Source organism: Petromyzon marinus, chromosome 8 (genome assembly GCF_048934315.1).
Source record: "Petromyzon marinus isolate PM22_M1 ecotype Great Lakes invasive population chromosome 8, UKy_Petmar_22M1.pri1.0, whole genome shotgun sequence".
NCBI lineage: Eukaryota > Metazoa > Chordata > Hyperoartia > Petromyzontiformes > Petromyzontidae > Petromyzon > Petromyzon marinus.
In genome coordinates, this window is record NC_133674.1 from 8,232,004 (window position 1) to 8,244,391 (window position 12,388).

General features: G+C 47.4%; 1 protein-coding gene and 1 long non-coding RNA gene across 2 annotated transcripts in view; one reads left to right on the top strand and one right to left on the bottom strand.

Moving 5' to 3' along the window:
• LOC142924103 (uncharacterized) overlaps positions 1-12,388 on the top strand; it is a 32,330-nt gene that overhangs the window by 4,864 nt on the left and 15,078 nt on the right. The window lies entirely within an intron of this gene.
• Positions 530-12,388, bottom strand: part of LOC116940189 (uncharacterized) — a 267,752-nt gene continuing 255,893 nt past the window's right edge. The window contains exon 49 of the mRNA XM_032949577.2: positions 530-9,368. Coding sequence (XP_032805468.1) covers positions 9,339-9,368 — 30 coding nt within the window. The 3' untranslated portion in view covers positions 530-9,338. The remainder of the gene's footprint in view (positions 9,369-12,388) is intronic.

A 12,388-nucleotide genomic window follows, 5' to 3' on the forward strand; every position in this document is an offset into this window, starting at 1 on the left:
CTTCAAATGCCGAGCACATGGACATCTCTTAATCTCACCACGCGCCTTGTAGGAGTGAGTCTTTGAGTTGCAGTGAACCAGTGATTACGTCCATTAGACGTACTAATGTCTGATATGGCTGTTGTTCACATTGCACCCAATAAAAAAAGAGTCCTGGTTACCTATTTGACTGCACAATAATCCGTGAATTTAATGCGTATTCCAGCTCTGTGGGTTACGCGTCGTTCTCTCTCTCTCTCTGACACACAAGACGGTGCAACACTCCTTACTCGCTCCGATAATTTCGGACGCGCGAAAGGTTTTCGGGCGTCGCATCTGACACGACGTGGATGGCGCAACCCGGAAAAACAGACGGTGTGTACGTTGCACGTCTTTCGCACCGTGCGTAGCCAACCGTGCTAATTGGACAGTGTAAATAAAGGGTATAATGACCAAAGCAGGACCCTGAGACTCAGTGCGGGGGCTTTCCCGGATAAGTAGCTCGCACGGTCGTGGCCTTTAAAACGCAACAGACTCCTAGACTTCATGGTTACGTACTTCGTGTTTTATTTATTTATTCTTAAATATATAAACAATGAAAAGTAACAAGTCCGCGGAACGCGAAACGATGCGCGCACAAGTCGTTGGATTAAAAACGACAACAAAAACTTCGACAGCAGTGACTTAAAGCGTTGGGGGTAAAAGCCACAACAAAGTAAATTAATTCAAATAGGCATCTGGAATTGTGTATGTGGGGCGTGGGGACCGGTGGTGCAGCGGTTAGCGCGCTGCGCTAAGAACCTGGCAACCAGAATTCGACTCCTGCTCACGGCCAACACCGGTGACGATTATCTGAACCTGTCCCATAGGTCGACTCAGCCTCAAATGAGTACCTGGTGCGGTGTGTAAACATCGTCACTAGGGAGACAAAGGCGGCCGGGCCTGGTGTTGGCCACCCAACCCCCGTGCTCGCTAACAGCACTTGCCCCAAACAGCCTTACAGGCTACACGGGGGGATATTTGTCTTTGTGTGCGGTATGTTACTGAAGGCAGTCGGGCGCAGGTGACGTGGCACAGCGGTAGGTCGTGCGGTCTCTCCGCAGTGGACGGCGACGCATTCCCCGGCGTGAGTCGCAAGTGTGAGCCATTTGTGTGTCCATGCGTCGAAAATGAGCACTGCAAATGACTCAATGACCCGCGGGAATCATCGAAACTCTCCCCCTTCTCCCTAATGGCACACGAACACCCCAGGTCGCTCTTGCAAAGGAGACACACCCTGGTTACGTAAAAAAAATACGCTTGAAACTTGAACATCGCAGCGTGTGGGTGTGAAATTCAGTTTAAACAACAACAAAATACGACTTAGTTCCAATGCCAACGTGCAAAAAAAATAATTTCACAAACCGGCCAAGATCGACTTAGCCAGCACATCATCATCATCATAATTACATCATTATCATCACCATCCCTCCATCGGTCGGTTAAAATGAGTACCACCTAATGAAGATTGGCGCGTGGTGAGTCAACAGTGGCGGTTCTATGGATATACTGCTCCCCGCCATAGGATTGTGGAATTTTCACCTATAGGCCCATGTTTGGTAATAAAATAGCCGCCTTATGGAATGAGGGGGGAGGGCCCTATGTCCAGCCAAGTGGCAAAGGTCATCGACGAAACACGACCACCGTAAAATAATATGCGCAATTTTACAAAACGGAAACAAATATAGGTAGCATTCAATAATCGTATAGACATTAAAATAACACAAAAAAGAGAAAATATAAGAGAGCACATCATTACATCGTCAACGTTGTGTGTGTGTGTGCATAAAGACGCGCCTGGCGATCAATGTGCATTCTTTAAAACCGCCAACGTGTTAGGCATAAACCCATAGCCTTGTATCTATCAGAGTAAAAACATTTTTGCTGAAAAACAAAGACCATTTGCATATTTTCCCACGTGAAAACTTGATCTGATTGATTGTCGGGTTGCATGTTGAACTTCTTTTGCACCGTACGTAGCCAACCGTGCTAATCGGAGTTGCGGAAGAAGATGGAGGGTTATAGTGAAAAAGATTACATTATGCCTGCACGATCTAACTCAAAATAATTAGTTGTGTTTATATGCAATACCATTTATGGTGTTCTTCAACTCAAAATCTTAAATCTGCAAAACAGTGTCCAATCCTTAACACGTAGGGGTTTTTCACAGCCGATACACAGATATGGTGATCTGGAGAAATGTTATCTCAGACCGTCAAAATGCATTCGGTTATGAGAATTGTTTACCGGTTAACTAATTTCTTTAGCTCTTTTATTATTTTATTGTTTCCCTTCAACGTGACTTTACCGAAAGAGCTAAGAATATGAATTACTGCAGTCACGAAAGCTTTAAATCAAAATTAAATTTCTTTAGAACTCCTGCATGTGTATTGCGTGTGTTATCTATCCTTCCCCCGCACCTCTGATTAGCACTTTTGGCAACATACGGTGCGAAAGAAGTTCAACATACTGCATAATCGGTGCATTGTTATACGCTTGTCCAGTGCCCGACAATTTGTTTGGTTTTGTAGAGTGGTGGAGGGCAACATTTGGAGAGATCCTAATCACCACGTTGTCCTGTATCCAAAACCCAACTATGAATCGGTGTGCCGCACCATCCACCAAACCCCATCCCACACACACAACTCAGCCGCAATAATGTGCGTGTAACGTGGGAAATTGGTGAAACGTGTATGTCAGTTTAAGCTGAAAATAATGTTGCGAAGATCTCCCGCTGCATAGTACGAGAACCTTTGGAAGTCGTTAAATAACGAGATGCAGTTTCAAGCGGTTTCGAGCGAGCGAACGCACGCACGGAATACAAAATCACCGCTGGCCAACAGCGGAGAATATCCGACAACGACCCTATTCTCCGGATAATAAAACGCACTTATTTCCCCTGTATTTTATATGAGAACATTGGGGCTGCGTCTTATAACCCGGCGTGTGTGCGCGTACGTGCCTGACCAGATTTGCATTACTTTACTTGAAACCACGTGCACGTTTGGGTCTTACTTTCAGCGGGGCGTCTTATAATCCAGAAAATACGGCAAATCATTTACTGCAACGGAGCATGCTAGAAAAAAAAACCCCACAATGGTCACGTTTTCAGCCCACAGATGGCTTTATAAACTCCATTTACAAATATAAATTGCAGAGGGCAATACATTTAAAGATACCCCATTAAAGTCAGAACTACGGAATATCGGGTAAAAAAACACAACAAATTACTCTACACGTGTCCCAGAAATCTCCGCATACTCTCCCGATACACTTTGCCCAACATAATAGGTGCGATTTACCTCCAAGAAACTAAAGAGGAAGATAATTATTCGAAACAGGTGTGGAATCCATACACGGCTCACCCTACGTATACAAACTGGATATCTATACTGTTAATCTGTGGGCGAACAGTGGTGAGCACACTGCACTGCGTACACGGCGACCTGAGTTTGAATCCTGGCCACGGCTAACATCAGTGACGAGTCACATCTGAACAATGTTCCTGTCTCCCCCCCCCCCCCTCTTCCGCCTCCACTTCACCCCAACCTGCACTGACCAGCGTGGTGAAGTATGGTCAAAGAGCCCTCCTTGACCGACATGGCATGTAATCTCGTAGTGGTATTTTTTTTTACAACTTAATTGAAACGTTGCGTGAAAGTTATGGGCGTGCTGTCTCACAATGCTCCCGTTATTAGCATCCTCACGCAAATATATACACAGGTGAATATCCAGACCATCATCATCTCTCGGGATGTTAAAAGCGACCGCCGCCGGGTGTCTCCTGGTGAGAGGATGAGCTACGCCGTAGGATAGTCAACAGCGGTCATCTTGTACGGAGAAACGTTCTTGGCGTGGTAACGGCGAGTTTCCGTAGCTTGGCTCGCGTGGCGCACGCCTGGAGCACGTGTGTGCGTGTGCGCGCGTCTCCGCCAAGCAACCCGTGGATCACCAAGCCGAGATGACCCACGCGAATGAGAACTACGCCTACGGAGCGTCACACCGATTGTTCCACCCCCTCTACGATCGCCACACGTCGAGGGGGGTGGGGTGGGGGGCAGCACACCAACTGGTCACGACGCCAAATACGTCAGCGCGCCCATACGGGCAGCAAAGACATTTGTCACTGGAACGAAAACACATTGCCACTTTTGGAAATACGTTAAATCTGAATGCGCAAATGCAATCTTTGCCACTGTGAATGCCACGTTAAATGCCGTATGCGAGCTCCACTCATGAGTGTTATGCATGGGATTTTGTATTGTTTACCGGATTTCCATTATACAAAATGTAACTGCATTTGCTCTATACAAACGCTATACACCCTCCCTTCGAATGCAAATTGCTTACCGCTTTGGACAGGTCGCCATTGAAACAGCAGAGGCGTCTTAGCTCAATGGGCCTCACTCGAAATCGACCGAGTGACTGACCATTGTACCACTCCTACAGATCACCACCACCCCCTAGACCTGGGCTATAGAAGACAGCCACACTTACAAACGGCAACTCTATAGACCACTACACCATTATATATTACACCACCAGCAAGCGCAACAGACTGGGCATTTATTAAACCACGAGGGAGAGAAGACATAGCGTGTGACATCAGGCACGACGGGCGCCGAGCTGCCGAAATAAATCCGCGGTGTCAAATAATAACAGGAAAACGACGCCAAATTAGCATACGGATTCATTAAAATATATACACACACACTCACTACGTGCGGTCAACACAGCGGGTGGCAGAGTAGGGATGTCCAGTCTAAGTAAGAACGAATTAGATCAGGTCAGGGCGTAATTTCTCTACTAAATATGTCGCGGCTCGCGGAGATGAACTGGAGGCAGTGCCGGATTATCCTCGTAGCAAAAGTAGCTACATATGTGGTAGCTACATATGTAGTAGCCACATATCTAGTAGCTACATACTGTATGTAGTAGCTACATATGTAGTAGCTACGGGCCCCGCACTTTCAAAGGCCCCACGCTAAATGCTTCCACGCTATCAATTCCGTTTTTGTGATTCTGCACTTGCTCTATTACTATAGTACTATACTGCCTTCAACATTTATGACCGACTGGGTGTTTAAGGTGAGCGATTTGTCGTATTATCTGGCTGTATAGAAAATGAAAAAATACAATTACTTTACTATGCAAGTAACAAAAATTGTGTTTTAATATATATTTTTTACATGTAGGGCCCCTTTATAACAACATATGCTACAGGCCCCGCACTAGCTTAATCCGGCACTGATTGGAGTAGGTAGGCACGTGAGGAGTAGCCACCAGAGTCCTGGCGAGATGCATATGGTTGATGTGGTGCGCCGGGCGAAGACATATTCTGGGTTCTGGCATCGACTCGAGTTGGTGTGACGTGACAACAAGTCGTCGCCACAGTCCACAATGAGAGATATTACTGACTGGGGTTGTGGTGTGCCGGGTGGCGTCAATATTTATCGGGGTCTCCGTGATGATTTTCTGCTGGGCATCTGTGAAACTACTGGACATCTGTGCAAAAAGAGCTTCATAGCTCATCAGATTCCTCCAGTATAAATACATATTCTGATGGTCTTGATGAAATTAAGCCCTGGATCCAGTTAACATGTGTTGCTACGATAAACAAAGACCTACATGTGAAAGTCGCAAGACGCGTCCATCAGCCATGTGTTATATGAATGTACAATCGATAAGGTTATATATGTTTGTGTGCTAAGTATCGCAATTGTAAAGTATTACCCTTGTAACAGAGTCGATTACAGAAAGAAAAAAAAGGGGCCGCCCAAAATGTTTAAATATATACGACACGTCATCGTGAGTTTGACTACTATTCTAAAGTTAACAGGAATGATTTAGGTAAAATATATGTGTGAGAAACAATAAAAAATAAAATTGCTACAAAGGAATCGAGTTATAACAACTATAATAACCATAGAGGACAGAGCAATTACTGGGAACACGTAAAACACCCTCCCCTCCCCACCCACCCACCCACGGACAGAGGGATGCAATGGCTCGGTCAGAGACTGAACTTCAACCCCGCAGGGCTGAGGTGCCTGTTAAGTGGGAAGCGGACGCCAGAGAGGGCCCCGTTAACGAGGCGAGATGAAGGACTCGCTGCTCCGTGCAGCAATGCCAAAGTGTTCATTCAGATATTTCCCCCAGGGTAAAGTACGGATTTTAACTCCACGCTGGTCAATCTCTGCTTTGGTTAAGGGCCATTGCCCAAAACGTCAGCCTGTTATATTTGTGTTCCGCTGCAAGGCAGTGTTTCAGTGACCGACGTAGTGAGTTTGTTTTGAGTTAGACCTTTCCGCATCACCACTTTCAATTTCTATTCGCTCAACAAATGCCCGAATTGTTTGAATTGCAGTAACCCAGAGAATCTCCATTAGATTGGTTGTCATTAGACTTTCACCACCACCACCACTACAACTATGACACAAACCTTCGTGCTGGGCCACTGCTATTGTAACAAATCTATTTTCAATTTGCAAATCCTTTACTTGTCAAAATCCCAATTCCGCGCGGGGGATGCGAGCTGGCCAGCAGATGGCATGACAGCAAGCGGTTCACAAGCCCCATCTGGACTATCTCCTTCCTTGTATCGGTTTTCTCCTACACGAAGCCAAACTCTCAATTATATAGAAATTTAGAAAGAGTAATTGGTGAAATATCCCAGTGCAGCAGGGCCCGCCTTGGCACGGAGTGTTGATACACGGCGGGGCTAATCCCGCGTAAATAAACCACATCGGTATCATCATTGAAATACTTTCCTTGGAACGGGTCCATCAGTGAAATCGAATTTCCACCGCTCTAAGGAACTGATTCCAATCAAATGGAATGACAACCGACTTAGCCGGTCTCGATGAAAGTGAATGGAGATTAATTATATAGCGGAGGGGGGGGGGCTAAACTGTGATGCAGTTGACGCTGTTGTAGTGATTTTAATATATTAAATAGACTAGTATTCTTCACTGGCGGCCCCTCGTGGCCTATAGTGCGGCCCCTGACAATTCACAAAATGTGAAAACACATCATCGTCATCACCGTGCTGTCAAACACCCAATGGTTTCAATTGTGTGGAGGCCCTCACATTGCCGATGTCTTATTGGCGAAAGTGCCCCCCCCCCCCGCCGCCCTCTGAAAATTAGCGAAGAACACTGAAATAAACCTTCGCATCCTCCCCTTGCGTCGTGCCGCACGGGGGAGACACACGGGTGCGACACGCAAGCGACCCCAGCAAGGGTCAAGAGTTGCGGGGTATGTACGGGAGCTCTGTCCGACATTGATAATTATAATAATATTCCTCTGTGATACGGTCCCTTTAACTTTGGCAATAATAATAATAATAAAATACAGGCTGGAACCCGACAGACCAGCCGTGTTGTAACTTAAAATATTTAGGTCAAGCGACACCAACATAAACACGATTGTTCAAATACCCTATCAACCGAAAATGAGCTGCACATCGTCATTATAATTACAATAAAATAATACCGAGGGCGATCCACGTATATCCTCCCACTGAAACAAAGGGAGCCAATAATGGAGCAAAACGTCACGTCACGTCACAGTCTCTAGGTGTCCGCCACCAATCCCAACAGAGTACGTCAGTTGATGCCTCACCAACACTCGCTCCTCTCTCACGCCATGGAGCCATCGCTTTACCACATTTCTGCCACCTGTTGAGAGATGCTGAGGCCCATTCGAGATCAGTGGAGGGCGTATCTACGCGTGGATCACCCTGCATGTATATATTTTATCTGGATGTTTTGTGTTGACATCCCTGCGATAGGGTACGCCTGGCCCCTCACATATTGGTGCGACCTTTGAACTTAGCCCCTCTGCTCAGGCCTTGCATGCTGCCATCGTAGTTGAATTTGGGGACGTGAGAGTCATTGATGGGACCCCCGCTTAAAAAAAATAAATCTAAACTGTCCATCTGCTGCGAATGTGGCCAATACTCAATCTGGAGTCTGATCCGCCATCAGAAACTCCACAGAGACTTCCCCCCTCCCCCCTAAATTAAAGTATGTGGTACATACTCGGTTCCTGAAGCAGCTCCTAGGACGAGGCGCAAAACGTCGGACGTCATTCCGAAACAATACGCGGCAGGACTCCGAACACACATCAAGCGCGTTCTCCACCCTGCAGAAACAAGACCATCTCCCATCCCACGCGCAGCGCTGATCACCTTCAATGTGGCAGTGGCTGTGCGGGTAAATACGGCGCGACCGCACTTGTGGGTTAGTTAATTCAGAGCTGGATAATAAAGTCCACGGTTTATCGAGGGCAGGCAACGGCCAACCCGCGTTAAATGTTACACAACGGGCGCAATGCAATCGTCGATGAAAGATAGACCGCGTTGTGCACAGAGGCGCCAAGCTCTGAACAAACGAATACGACTCGTACAATAATAGGCAAACAGATAAAATATATATAAACAAGTAATTATTTTATATACACTTAAAACGTAATGATAATAAAATGACGCAGCGTGTTCGTGTATATTTTACGGAATAACCCCCCCCCCCTCTTCCACGAAAAAAGAAAACATTTATAAAATATATATAAAAAAAGAAAACGTGAAATAACATCATTACACGTGTTAAAAAGGGCAGCGAAATAAAATCCACTGTCGCCCGTCCCAACTTGCAGTTGTTGTTGTTGTTTGCCGCAGGCGGTCAGGCATCGTCAGCGCCACGCGTCACGACACAGGCTGAGAGATTTAAACAATAGCCGGGCGATGACGTGGGGCTGCTGGAAGGGGAGAGAGGTTAGTCGTCCCCGGACGTTCGGGGCGACTGTTTCTTTTGTTGTTGTTGTTGTTGCTGGAAGGCAAATCGTGGCTCCCAGGATATTTCCCTGATCCAGCGACACCGCGGACAGGTGAAACTCACGCGTGGGCCGACTAGCCGCTCGTCTCAGGGGGGTGAAGGAAATAATAAAGACGATGCCCTGGCACCATCGGCTCCGAGAACACAGCTCAAGAGCATTTGAGTCTCCCAATGAATTCCAAACCTCGGGGATGGAGTGGGAAGAGGCGGTGGAGGGTGGAGGGGGGGGGGGAAGTGGACTGATCACTACCCCCCAACATCTCGACGCCGCTCATCGCATCTCCAACGGGAAGTTTAAAGAGTCCCTCCAGGTAGGTTCCATTCCAACCACCGGGTTCGCTCCTCCCATCACCTCCATTCCTCTTCCTCCACCCCACTGCCGTCACCGCCGCTGCTCCTCCACCCTCGCGGGGGCAGCGTCGAACGCGCCGCTCCACACAGCGCGCCTCCAGCTCAGCCGCAGAATGCGCTCAGCAGAGGCCTCCTCTACTTGGCGATGAGCCACGGCGTCTCGCCCTTGAAGGAGCGGCAAAACGTCAACGTTCGCTCACGCTGCCCCCCACGCACCCCGGCCTTCACCTCCTCCGCACCCTCGAACTTGCACCCCGCACAATCGGGCCACGTGGCAGCGCGTGCCGCCACCCCCCCCCCCCGATCGCCCATGTGGGGGGTTCGTGCGATTGTCACGTGGGGCAGTCTCCACGTGGCCCAGAGGTTGTCTCTCCCTCTCGTCACCGTGACTTTGAATGTCGGGGGTTCAGTGCGAGTGGAGCGATTAATGACGGGAAATTAGAGCGGTGAAAAACACAGCACTGCACACATTAGGCCATGAAGTTTTCGATAATTCAGTTGTTCCACCACCATGGCCACCACCACCTCGTCATCCCATATTCACCCCGAGCCATCCAGGATTTTGCTGGATGCACACTGCATGGCACCGATGTGTTAATTATTTTAGGACACCGCAAGGAATTGGCTGAATCTATATATTTAACAAGAAACGATACGTTTACGCGTCATTAAATTTAAACCGATCAGGAAACTCACGATTGGAAATGACTCCACTTAATAAAATGTAAAATCACTTCTCTACTCTATTCTAAATGTATTTTATAAACGTGAGTCGGATCTGTATTTTGTTTGAAAGATTGTCACCCTTGAATAATTGTTTTACTCGAACGAATAATTGATTGAGAAAAGCGTAAAAACTGAAAACCCTGTGAATGTTCGTCCAATGTGGAGACTTTTTTTTCTTCAGATTATTGACTTTACGTTATCACCACGTTAGTTAATTGGAAGACCATGACAAGTAAACCAGACATTTGTCTGAGGCCCGGGAGAGGTGGAGAGGAGATGGTGGGGATGGGCGCGGGAACTGAAGATTTGAAAACCATGCCGTGTTACACACACCATCATGCGAACAATAGCCACTGTCCCATGTCACATGTACAGCCCATATGTGAAGCAAATGGGCTTTGTACGAATTTACGGGGGAGTGGATCAAAAATCTATTTGTTCTGCAGGTTGGTTTTAGTGGGCACTTTGGACTATACCATGTTGAAAGGCACCTTCCCCCCTCTATCCTGTGTCCGCATGGATTTAAAAAAAAATCAGCCACTTTTCAGGATCAATTTGAGAAGGCCAATTTCACTGTTGTGGGTTTTAAGTGTGTTCTCTGTTCTCAGAGGAGACATGCTGTGATCTTCAGAGGCTGCAGTGGCGCCTGACAACACGCCTCATCTCAAACAATACCAACGGAAAAGCAAAGTACAACCCATGTTTAATTCATAATACTGCGCGGATGAAACGCAGTTGTCGTGTGCGGAGTGATCCACGGTTTCAAAATATACGACGGGATGAAAACCACTTTTCTTTTAAATTGTCGTTCCTGCCAGTCTCAATTTTTTTTTTACACAACCGGGGTTAGAGATTCTGGATTGCTGCCAGGGATTATTGAGGTTTTTCAATTTGGAATTACATTGCTTCCAGCCAAGGTGGTTGTGCAAGATTTTGTGAATTACGAGTGGAAGACGCATATCTTGAAATGGTTCAAGCAAAGATCACGCTTCCTTCTACCCTGTGTTGTCGGGCATTTGTGCATGGCTGGGAGAATGTGATTTGACGCGAGTGGGCTGTGTTCGTCCGTTGTGTTTGTGAGCGTCGCGTGAGCGCCGTGGCCGTGTTTATGGGGAGCTGTGGTGCGAGTGGTTAGCGTGCTCTGCTACGGACCCCGGCGACCCGAGTTCGATTCCCACTCACGGTCAACGTCAGTGACGATTATCTGAACCGGTCCTGGGCACTCTCAAAAGTTCGACTCGGCCTTTAGTGAGTACCTGGTGTGATGTGTAAAACATCGCCACTGGGGAGACAAAGGCGGCCAAAGGTGGCTCTGGCCACCCACCCGCCGTTCCAGCCTTTAAAGGTGCTCGCTAATAGCACTTTCTCCAAAAGTCTGTTCAGGTTACGCGGGGGATCTTTGTCGTTATGAGTGCGGTGGCTGTTTGTAAGTAGTTGCTGGTAACGGCTGCCATGCTATAGACGGTGATTATCAATAAAAACATGGAGCTGCCATGATCCTAGAATTTAAAACTCTCTGTTCTACTATAAAAAAACGTCTGGGAATGGCTGGAACCACCCTCGCATGTGGCTGGTAACACAAGTGAAATATTAATTGAGCTTCCATTCCTAATTAGAGGTGGGCTCCCATCTTGGACTATCTCGGACTGTGCCAGGAGGCTGTTTGGTGCTGTGGGAGCTTGTGTCACGTGATCAGCTTCTGCGTGAGGAGCTTTCATAGATGCACAGATTACGAAAGGGATGGAACGATTCACCATCTCCTCAACCCCGTGGAGATTAGATTAATTATTGTGATGCGGGGTTCCGAAATGAATGAAAGAATGAATTCCTTTTTGTAACATTGTGGCGAATGTCAGGAGCCTTCATGTGGCCGCATGATTGACGTGACCCAATTACATATGTCATTCTTTCTGAAGTAGAGCCCTTTGTCAATCCACTGCTGGATGAAGTCATCCCCACGTCGTGTCGGTCGTAGGAGTTCACCGTGTTGGTCAACGCGCGTCGGTGAAGGAACAGTTCAGGTGTGGTCACTTGCTACCCATGTTGGCCGAGCCCAGGAATCGAACTCGGTCGCAGGGTTTAGAGTGTAGAGCCGTAGCCGCTGTGCCACTGCTACACCCCCCCCCGCCCCCCCCCCCAGTGACATTTACGAATCTAAAACAACAATAGATTCTTACACACGCGATTTGATGCACGTGGCACGAGCTTAAAATCAGTGATTAATCGATGAATGGATGTGTCTCGTTCCACCCTCGGTTAATAAGTTTCATGCAGCGATGATCACAGCTATATTCTTCCAAATCTTTGTTCTTCACTGATTTTCAGAGGGGGTGGATGGGGGGGGGGGGCACTTTCGCCGATATGACATCAGTGTGAGAGCTGCCACGTATTCGAAACCATTGGGGTTTGACAGCAGCACGATGATGATTGGGATGTTGTCAATTGTCGTGTATTGTCCA